General features: G+C 38.3%; 1 protein-coding gene across 1 annotated transcript in view; it reads right to left on the reverse strand.

Moving 5' to 3' along the window:
• The window catches only part of TENT2 (terminal nucleotidyltransferase 2), a 47022-nt gene extending 35301 nt beyond the window's left edge, over positions 1–11721 (reverse strand). Inside the window, exons 1-7 of the mRNA XM_066338891.1 lie at positions 11602–11721; positions 9877–10068; positions 8467–8595; positions 6949–7204; positions 5786–5900; positions 5573–5664; positions 4739–4805 (exon numbers count right to left, since the gene is read on the reverse strand). Coding sequence (XP_066194988.1) covers positions 4739–4805; positions 5573–5664; positions 5786–5900; positions 6949–7204; positions 8467–8595; positions 9877–10031 — 814 coding nt within the window. The 5' untranslated portion in view covers positions 10032–10068; positions 11602–11721. The remainder of the gene's footprint in view (positions 1–4738; positions 4806–5572; positions 5665–5785; positions 5901–6948; positions 7205–8466; positions 8596–9876; positions 10069–11601) is intronic.
• Positions 11722–11990: the final 269 nt, after the last annotated feature.

Here is an 11990-nt window from a genome sequence, read left to right on the forward strand (position 1 = left end):
ATATGAATTTGGGCAAAAGGCAAGTTTGGGAAAAAAATATTCTTGCTATAATTATTTCTGTTGCCAAATCTAGGACCACTTGAATTTGTCCATATCCAATACCACACATTTCTCATTGTTTCTACAAATTAACCTCAGATTAGCATAAATAAGCATGCACAATAAAAGTAATACAGACTAGAAATAACTTTGAATAAAATATGATTTTTTTCTTTCCCTCCAGAAAAAGCAACAAGGTGCTTCTATCAGCTGAATAGCCACCTTCATTAAAGAGCATCATCTTCATTGCTTTGGATGACAAATTCAAGTTTGGTGGAACACTGTTGTGCAATACTCAAAACAAACTTTTTTTTTTTTTTTTTTTTTTTTTTTTTGTGACTTTCTGAAGCTATTTTGTGGATATGCATGCTCAGACACACTTGACCTCAGGTCATTTTTATCTGGATTTTAATACATTGCACAAGACTAAGCAACACACAGACTTCCACTCAGAATAAAAGATAATCTTACTAATTTACTGATGCTAATGGGAGAATCTTAAATGAACAACTTCAGTTCATGTTCACTGTCTGCTAACTAACACAAGCATCCCTCTCCTTCTAGCTGCACTTGCAGACCAGACACCCAGGCATCTCTCCTCCAGCATCCCAAAACACTCTTAAAGTGAGAGTGTAAATAAAGCACGCAAAGGTCTCTGCCTCCTCTCCTTTCACAACCAAATTTAAGACAAAGATTCCCAATGCACGAACACATGTTAGACATCCACTATTGCCTATCTGTACGCCATAACAATTCAACTTTCCTCATTTTGACCCTCCTCAATGCTCTTCAGAAGTTAACTGAACTCATGCTAGTGACAAGCCACTTCCAAACTCACCCTTGTCTGCAAACGCCTCCCTACACGTGATGGATGCTTGTGTCAAATCAGTTGGCTAAGAAAAAAAGACACAGCCCAAAACGTAATCCCAATCTGTTTCACAGGATGGTAAAAAGCAAGGAGGAAGACAGAAGAGATAAGAGGAAGTTAGAAGGCATTAACTTTCTGCTGGTATCCTCTTTCAGTGATGCTAGATATTAGCAGAGTCTATCCTGTACCTTATATATACATACAGGGGAAGAAAAGGTCACAAATACAAGAATAAGTGCCTTAGTAAACTGACTGTGTGATCATGAAAGCTATGACCAGACAGGCTACACCAAAATGTAAGAAGAAATCCATACAGCCACTCTGCAGTTTTGGGCATGTCTATGAAAAGGTCATGAACACCTACTTCAGCTTAACAAAGAAGAATATAATGGCTTCAAAGAAGACTAAGCACTGGTTCATATATAACTTACTCATGCAAAATTTCAGGCTAAGAACTTAATTCCCTCTCTTCTTTTACAAAATGAAAGATTAGACAATTGTACAGAATATTAATCCAAAACACAGTATACGACAAAAAGATCTTTGACATTCTGAGTACGTGCCTGCTGTCATTGACTTGGTTATACTACAGGAGAAACTAGACAGCATTAAGTCTGAATCCACATTTACAAAGAATCTAGGAAGGTACAACCCACCAGAGGATGAAATAACTGCTGATTTTTTGGAATTCACTCAACAATCTGCATAGTCCTTCAAAATCATTCAACTGAGTTCAAATTCCTCTGCTTCTCCCAGCTGCTACACATTTCCCACTAGACCACCACTAGGCAGAATCCACTCTGAAACCCAGTCTCAATGCTACTGTACCTCTTTGTAAATCTGAGGGAAAATGAGCTCTTTGTTATTTATGCAGACAGTAAACACCTGTCAACCTAATACTATCTAAGTGTTTTTCAAATGAATCCCAAAAAGATGAATCTGAAGTGAGGAATCAGTCTGACATTTACTCTCAGTGCTTTAGATACTATCCCTTCAGTTATCACCCTAAATTAATGCTTCACATTTCTAAAGACATTGACTTCAGCACACAGGTCTGGGAATGTCAGCTAATCTTGTAAAAAAAAAACAAAACATTTACAGGTATTTGAACAAATAAGCCATGAAGTTACATGTGATCAGCTGGTCTTTGACAGGGAATATATATTTGCTATCCCTACATCTCTCTTCTCTAGGAAAAAATGCAATACATACCTTTAAGATTAACACACCCCACAAAAACAATTAATAAAATATCAGAAGCTTTTTCCCACTTTTCTCTGTGATTAGACAATTCAAAAACAGAACACATTTTCATTTCGGTTGGTATTCTAGGTGCAGAATGACAACACAGAAAAGCTTATGCTATAAGACTTAAAAATCTGATGGACTAAAATTCCTTGATCACACTTGTTACTTTTTACAAACCTGAAACTGAAATAAGGTAGAGCTTATACAAATTTTGAATTCACTTCCCAAATCTTCTAATCTAACAATCACATTCAACTCTGTATGAAGGATAAAAGAGATGGCACTTAAGTTCTGAAGAAAAAAATTGTCAAAGGGACTCTCATAATTTGCACTTGGAAAGCTTGTTCATTTATCCATCACAGAATTAAGGCAAAACAAGCACAGAATCACATTCTTACTATCCTTATATTAGAATGCACAGAAACACTGCAGAGTGCAAGAACAAAGAGGGAGATGTTGTGAGAGGCACAGATAGACAAAACTTCTCCCAATTTTCTGAACCAAAGTGAACTGGAGAAAAAGGTTAAAAAAACTTTAAAACTTTACCTATGCCACAAATATCCTTCTTATTTCTTTTTGTTCTTTAACTCTTTCACAAAATCTGAGCAAGAACTTACTTTAAATAGCAACTTTTATTTTCTCCCTCTTGTTGTTTCTCTTACATCTTGGCACACACTTTGCTAGCTTTCATGTTTGACCCAAACTATGTTTATTTCCATTCTCTTATGCGAAGCAACAGTAAATTTTATGACTGCTCACACACTTGCTGAGAACATGCTGCAGTCTCTCTTCTACAGAAGAAAGAAAGAAAGACTTAACTAATATTGTCAAAGAGGTATTACCTTAAAATTATAGGATAGTATCATACATGCTAACATGGCAGCACAAAACTCAAGAAGCAGCTTCATACATTTTAGGTAGACAGGGTGTGCCTCATTTATAGTAAGCACTACTGAGCAACAACTGAAACTTCAGTGTGTTACCAACATTATTCTCATATTAATTCCAAACCACAGCAGTGTACCAGGTACTAAGAAGAAAATTAACTATCGCACCTGAAACTAGGACACCTCTTGTTCCAGAAGTACTAAACCTCGGTGTAGTTCAACTACAGCTTGTAAATCAGCTAATCTAAGTGGAAAGACCCATGTGCCAAAGCCTTTTGATTCTGAACATTTTCAACCAACTTTTGTCTGCTAGTTCTACTCAAAAAATATCCATATACATACCCCGGACAGATTGCTAGATATAGGAATTAATGTCACAGTGATACTAAGATTCTGAACAGATGACATAAGAGGTCTACATGCCACAACTAAGAGTGCCTGTCAGGAGTGGTAATCTCAGCAGTGCTTTGTCCTGCTTTACCTTCTGTAGAGCATTTTGATTAAATCAAGCTGACCAAATACACTTGCAAGGTAACAGAGAATTAAGAAAGCATCAAAAATGGGCAAAGGCACAAATACCTTTGGGGATCACTTGCACATGACCATCATACCTTTCTGATACTGGTAAACAAACTTGATTTTGTCTAGCACTTTGTCATAGAACAAGAGCCCTTGAAAAAGCTCATTTAGAAGCTTCTTGATCCCTGAAAACCCACCTATTTTATCACTGTTCTATCAGAAAGTACTGGATAGAGCTGCACCACAGACAAACCCAGATTAATTTTCTGACTTATGCAAATGTCAATAATCACTAGCAATAAGCATTAAATATCAGATGTCTATTCAGCAATAAATATATCAATTCCTCCACATGAGCTGTTAAAATCTGTGCATGCATGCTTGCCAATGAAGAAATTTTGAAGTCTGCATTTAAATGTATGGTCTGTTCCTTTTAGCACTGCAGGACTGTTCAGAACATCTATAAGGAGTGACATCAAAGAATCTATCACAAGTCTGGGAAGGAGGGTGATAAAGTCATTGATATCAGTAAATACCTTATTATTTTATAAGGGTGTTTTATAATTCAAAGGATGATACAAAAGCCTCTACGAAGTAGAAGGTTTTCACATTTAGGTCAAGAACTGCCCATGTGAATTCTCAATCTGAAGGAAATCTAAAAAATAAGCTATAGAAACTGTGACTTGACATGTTTTATCTGTATGTGCTGGTATTGTCAATGTTTATTACTTTCTTCATTAGGCACTTAAGTTAATTACTCCTCAAAAGAAAAAAATCAACTCTACACAGTCTACTATGAGTTATATCTTATTTTACAAATTCTTAAGAGTATTTTTCCCAGGAAGACAGTACAGTCTAAGATATTAGCAAGGGTTCACTAACAGAAGTATCCCAAATAGAAATCTACTCCCTTCTCATTGTGTTGCATGACTCAAAAGTCATCTGAGATATCACCTATTACTGAAATCCACTAATTTTCAAGAGAAACTGTTGTTTTTCTGATTACCATTCATCAGCATCAAGTAACATTACTAAATATTTGTAACAAATTTTCTTCAAAGAGTACTGTGATTAGAACCTAGACAAGATGCAATTACATACACTAGTTGCAATTGAGTATCAACACTTCTTCCAGTACTGCCAATAATCTTACCCCCTCACCTCCATGGTAACTTACAAAGTTTAGTACTGAAGAGGTTTTGGACTAAGCTGAGTATACGTCTTGCTTCAGTCTTCTGATTCACCTGAAATGTGGTATTAAAATTAATGAAAAAAGTTGGTATCTCTCCTTTAAATGTTATAAGTAAGCACGCTTTGCTTTAAAAATGAAATTAGTTCTCAGAATAATACATGAGCATGTACCCCAACACATTCCATAGCCCACATATACATTTATCACAGTAAATGCCAGAGAGAACAATCCATATTCAATATACGAAGTGATTATCAGACATTCAAAAATCACAGAGCTAGATGAAAACCTAGCCCTACTTACAAAAAAATGTCCTCTTTTTCTCTTGAAAAGACGCTTCCATCCTTTTAAGATTATGGCCTATTTAAATTTCTTTTAGATATTCTTTCTGTTAACCTAAATTCTACCCATAACATCTTTTTTCACTAAAAATACTTTAGATACTAAATACATTTTTATTCCTGATCACTATCATTGGTAACTATGAATCTAAAGAATAAGAAATTTCACTTATTAGAAGTTGTTTCTGCATCTAAGAGAATTCTCTAAACAGTCGTCTTCTTTTTCTAGGCATCTGCTTCCCTTTTGCTTTATTTTTCACTTATGAATTGAAGGCAAAGCTTTAAAAAAAGTTTTGTTAGGCTGATAGGCTTGAATTCTTATCTGCAAATTACTGGGCTCACAGTTTGTAGCTATTATGGGTGCAAAACTATGTTATCAAATCAAAAACATTTTTTAATCATTTCAGGATCCAGCCTTTTTATAGCATACACATAAAACCAGACTTTTTTTTAAATACGCATGTTTTAAATTACTTACTGGTTCTTCTTTAACCACTAGGCACAAATCACCATCACTACTACGACCACCAAACCCATTCAGTGAGGACCCAACCAAAAAAAGTCTGCTCCCTGAAATAGAAGAGCAACAAAAAAATAACATCATGTGACATATTACAGTTTGAGAGGAAGGAAGAATCACAAAAATGAAGAACATGCAAACTGATATTAAGTAATCAAATTCAAAACATACCGGGAAAAATAAGCTGAAATTCTTTCTGGAGTTCTGCTCTGCAGATCTCTTTTCTGTCCAAATCAGACGCCTGTTGCCGACATGCTTGAAACAACTCCAAAATCTGTTGACTTAACTGGACACACACATACAAAAAATAAAGATACATCAAAGTGAACATTCTTTCCTGTCAGATATGCAATTACATGAAACACAGAAGGTTGGGGTTTTTTAATGCAAAACCCAGCACCATTTCACATGACCTACTCTATTTTCTAGAGTTTTACTGCACTTAAATTCACAATGAATAGCTCCCTAAAGAAATTTCTGTTAAGTTTCTAAATTTAAATTTGTTCCATTTTTTATAAAATGTCAAAACAGAGAAAACAATGTTTGCATCATCAGCATATGCAGCATTTCAGGGAATAAGCAGTGAATGACCAGAGACATCTTCTGCTGACTCTAACATCAACAGTTTTCCTACCAGTACCAGAGAGAAAAAAACCATTAAAAAAATAGCTTTCTTTTTTATCCCACACAAACTATTAAAGCAGTCAGATATTTGTTGGAAGGAAGTATTGACTGTTTTCCTTTCACAACACTGTTACATTCTAAAATCAAGGCATATTTACACGAAAAAAAACAAAACCCTTCTGTCATGTGGGTGCAGAACAAGAAACAGTTCTAAACTACACTACATTCTTTTCTGTATTCCACAATAGCTATAACAGTAACTATCATGCTTTCTTGAAAATAGGTAGTGAACATCTTTACAGGCCAAATACTCTATTTACTCAGAATAGTCTTCTCTCATATTACTACAGTGGGTTTTTTTTCAGTCAGGATTCTCCCAACCTAATATCATGTGACAAATGGACTATTTCTCCAAATTTTACTTCCTAGAGCAGACATGTCGGTTTCCTGATGTTAGGATGTAAATAAACAACACAAGGAAAAAAAACCCTGACTTCCCCTGCCCCCATAAAATGCTCCAAACCCAAGCACAGACAAGGACACGATATACAACCACTGTGGCAGCTACACTTACTGATACCTCTTCTAATGGCAGCTTAACAACAGATATCCCATGATACTGTCAAAAAATTTTTGTGGTCTCCCACAGCACTTCTGGATTTTGCCTACTTGGAAGACAGAAGCAAAGCCCAGGCACGAAAAGCCATTACCTTGTCATAGGCAACAGGGAGCCTGCTGCCTGCAGCGTCCAGAAACAAAGTATATTGCAGAGGAGGAACACATCCAACTGAGGCTGGTGAGCCAGGTGCATGCAAACCTGGAGACTGAACTGAAATCCATGCTGGGAAGGAGCATCTGCGTTCTTCTGGTAAAGGCACTGCTGGGTTAACTACAGCTGTGTCAGAATCTTGGGAATGAATCCGCCGCCGTTTGGCACCGTCTGGAGCTCCCTGTTGACTTTGTCTCCTAGAGAGAGACGCTGTGTAATTCCTCTAGTTCACAAGCTCCAACTCATGATTAAAAGACAGCTTCTACAAAGTTCAAATACTAAGACTTAATGACATAACTACTTCACTAAGGCCAGGTATGCTACAGAACACACGTGCCCATCCTAGTTACTACCTGAAACAAACCTGGAATCGGAAAAGAGAACATAAAATTGCAGAAATGAAGGTACCCTAGAATTGTATTGATTTGGATTGCAATTCTTTAAGGCAAGTGTCTGCACTTAACCGATTAAAACCCAAATGACAAGTTTGTTAAAGCTGACTGCAAATCTCACACCATAGCATTAGTTTTTCATGGAACAGCCTGCTCAAAGAGGAAAAGATCCACACAGCATGAAACCAGGAACTTCCCTAGTTCATGGGATAATTATACACTCAGCTATAACTTAACAGCATATATTTGATTGTGCTTATTTTTTCATTTTTAGATTTGGTGGAGAAAGAGCATACAGGAGACAGGACTGAAGACAGACTACACAGAACCTCCACCCAATCAGCAGAGTCCCACAATCATTAGAAACATGTAACAGCTAGTATATCTGAACTAACAAAGAGAACTGTTTTTTTTCTAAAGCATTACAAGAAAATTAAATGTTACATTTACAGAAATTTTCCCTTTCTGTTGCAACTAAAATAACAAATGTAGTAATGTAAAATCAGTTCAAAAAAACCTAAGAAAACTAGGGTTTCATAAAATACTGTTTAAAAAACAAGAACTTACACATGCTTGAATTTAACACCTTGTATTTGAAAAAGAATATATCATATAGTTAAGAAAATTAGGAAAAAACACCTAACGTGTTTTCAGGAAAACACAACAGTTCCCATAAAACCTTGAGGGTGTACTCTTATTCTTAAGTCGACAAACTAACAGGAAAAGAACATTCATAGACACAAACCAGCTTAAAGCCCACACAGACTACAATCCACTGCAGTACTACAATAAATCACTTAAATCACTTCTGCAAGGCTATAACTGCTGGAAGAGAAAAATTAGCTACTAAACAGAAGTTACTAGGAGGTCATTTCTGAGTACTAAGATTCTCAAACAGGTACAATGCTTTAAATAGCCAATACATGGCCTGTTTCCATCAAAAAGAAAAAAGTATTTAGTATTGCAATTTCTAACATAACTCAAGTTGCATAAGAAATTGACATCAGACATGCTTCACAATAGGTACCTTACAACCAGTATTAGCCAGACACATACAAAGAACTTACTTTCTTCCTTGAAATGTCGTCACAACACCTGAACTAGACAATGGACTGGCACTTCCATAAGCCATTGGCTGCAGTGTAACAACTGGAGTAACAGGAGGAGTAGCTTCAACGTTCCGACTCAAAACAGTTCTAGAAAGACAACTAATAGTCCATAACTATTATATAACCAACCATAACTATAAGATAACCAAGATGCTTTTTATGGGTTGGTAGTTGTTGTTAACTGAACATTAAACACTACAAGTCCTGTAATACTTTTTTCTTAGAAGGAATACATCTTTCTTCTCTATTCAACATGAAGATATATTTCAGTTTATAATATGTATTTCATTAAAAACAGAAAATGCTGTCTTGACAGCATATGTGTAAGGAGGGGTTAGCAAACAAATTAACTTAAGGAACTGTTAAATTCAAAAGCCTAAAGAACACTACAGTGTCTTCAAATATAGACCCAAGAATAAATGTTTCTTCCCCTTCTCATCTCCTCCCTTCTTGTATTTCGAGTCCAAGATCCCCCTTAATTAGGATTTTTTTCATTTTCAGAGTCCTGTGCTGGAGTTAGAAAGAAGAGTGGAACACACAGCTCGGTCTTGAAAGATGTTTATTAAGTTTTTTATCTCAAGGCCAGCACACCACCCTACATCAGGCTTAGCTGGGAGACAACACTGCCAAGAGTACGAGACCTGGTGTCCGAGGTCTCTTAAAGGTTTCTAATCTAATAACTCTTGAAATGTACTATATTTACAATTTTGTAACAATAATTACTACCAATTCTAGACACTTAATTTTCTACATCACATACATTCTACCAATGTCTTTGTGCCATTGTCATACCAGAAGATGGAGTAGATGAAGAAGAAGAATTTAAGACACTGTCCACAAGTCCCCATATTACCCCTATCTACTTCTATTCTAAAACACCAAAATTACAAATTTTCACCCTGTGACAAACTAAACTACTATCTAATTTAAATTTTTGTTGTTCTCCTTTCATCCATAAGTGTTGGCAGCTTTTCCCATGGGCTAAGGTCAAAGGCAATGCTTTCCTGGGGTCCCAGTGGGGGTCTTGGACCGCCCCAGGGCAGTCTGAGGGGTTTTCCCTACACCCTAGACTCCAACACTCCCTGTTCTCCCCAGTAAACAAATATGACTGAAGATCTTTAAAACTGAACTGTGGATTAACAGCTCTAATCAGTGCAATTGCATCTCATGCATTATGAACAGTGTAGGTGAGCATTAAGATTTGCAGGTCCATAAGAAAAATTATGTAACTCCTTTTTATATATATGACATCTTCACGTTTTGTGAAGTTCAACGCAGTCCAATGTTAAAAACAGTGAAAACCATTCTCCATAAACAGAAATATTTCTTTCAGACCCAACCCCTAATACCACATCTTACTGTACTTACACTGCGCCACGAAAATTAAATGGAGGAACGATAATTTGCTGGTGAGAAAGAAGAGTAGGAGGTATATTTAGAGGAAGTTTAGTGAAGAAAGAACTCTGTTGTTGATATTTTGGAGGAAAGGGTGGGCGACCCAAGCTGGAAGAATTTGGGAACATGCTTCTTTCTACTTGAAGTGAACATGTATCCTTTCATCTAAAAAAAAAGAAGAGAAAATAAACTGAAATCAGGCAAAAAGAAATATTAGTTACATTTTAAGCACTTGGTTTAAAATTTCAAGTAAGCTAGAATATACTTCCAGGAATTGTTTAGGAGAATGGTGATCACAGGATTTACTTTCATTACAGGACACTGAATAAATACACTGCAAACCCTAAAGTTTCATAATTACTGCTTACTTCCTTTATGCTTAAAAGTGAATTTTTGTATGATTCACTCAATTTTATTTTTTCAAAAAAATAACATGTCACAAGTGGAATTTGTTTCATATTTGAAACATTGCACATTTGAAATATTTCACATCTGAAATCTGAACCACAATGAGGTTGACAATATATGGGAAAAAAAACCCCTGAGTACATCTTAAGAGCATGAAGATGCAGCTAATCACGAACTACGTCATGAAGTTAGTATTTTTTCACAATATGACATATAAAAAAGCAGTCAAATGATGACACCAATTGCAACCAATCTAATCATGCTTTGAGAATATCATACATACATAGTGTTGTTTTACTGAACAGACTCTGTCATAGCAAAATATGGGTTCACTATCTCCTAAACTTAAAATTGATTCTGTGCAACTAGCCAGATAGTTCTGACTGTCATTGCAGGCAGCATAGCACAGAGCATAGGAAAAGGAATAATGAGGAGTTGATGTGGTTGGGTTTGGCTTTGCTCCTTTTTTCCTGTGATAACAACACTACTGAATAGTAAATACATGGATATTGCTGCACCAGCCCCAAGAGAAAGCTATTACAGCGCTTCCTTTTTTTTCTTCCTCCCCTCCCTCCCCATTTGGTGGGGTGCGGAAGCATTACGCATTAAAATAATTTAGTATTTGGATGTTCACTTTCAGTTCTGCTGAAGAAATGACACCGTGTTGCTTATCAAGTAAGTCACACTTGACATCGAGACTGACTGACTATTCATGCGCTGTCCATTTCTAGCAGGCAAAACAACTGCTAAGAAGTCTCATTCCCCTCTGAGCAGAACAGGCACTCTACACAGCACATCGTGTTCATAACAGCAGTTTATGGATACAATTAGCTAGTAACAGAACGATGAACGAGAATTCAAGGGTTAGGCGCAGATGAAACATATGCTCGGTATAGCCTTTGAAGCTGCGAACACCAAGAAGTCAAGCAATGGAGGAGTTGCCTTCCCCAACCCAAAACAATGCAGCAACACCGCTGCCTCACAACAGCGATGACGACCTTTGCCGTGACTTTCAGTACTGGTTACCTCGCCAGGGATCGCCAGGCTCTCCTAAACAAGTTCCATAACTTACAGTTCGAGCACCTTTGTCCCCGTGGGCACTGTTTCCAAACAAGCATGTATTTCCCACCGAGCCACGAGTGAACCGTGCCGGCAAGCCCGGGCGCCCGGAAGTCGCGCAGCCCCCGCGCCGAGAGCGGCGCCCGGGCCGCCGCCACCGCTGGGGCCGGAGCCCGGGCCCCCGGCGCCGCTCCCCGCCACGTCCCCGCGGGACCCCCACGGGACACTCACGTAGGGCCGGAGCGGAGGCAGGCAGGGCGGACAGCGGAGACCACTTCCTGCAGCCGAGCACTGTCCCGTCCCCCGGATGCCGGGACGCCGCCGGAAGCGGCCGGGATGCGGCAGGAAGCGGACGGGATGCGGCAGGAAGCGCTCCTCGCGCCAGTTCCTGCGCCTCCCCGCGGCCGCCTCCCGGGGCGCACGCCCCCTAGCGGCGCGGCGGGACGCATGCGCGGGGCGGGCGGCCTCCATGAGAGGCGAGGGGGGAGTGGGTGGTGAGGGTCCGGGCGGCGGCCCACAGAGACCGGGCGCTGCGGCTGGTTTTATTCCTATGGTTACTGGCAGACTGTCAGTGAGCTGCTGTTCAGAAGTGTGTCCAAACGATTGTATGTGGCTAAATC

This window comes from Sylvia atricapilla, chromosome Z, assembly GCF_009819655.1.
Source record: "Sylvia atricapilla isolate bSylAtr1 chromosome Z, bSylAtr1.pri, whole genome shotgun sequence".
NCBI classification, from domain to species: Eukaryota; Metazoa; Chordata; class Aves; order Passeriformes; family Sylviidae; genus Sylvia; species Sylvia atricapilla.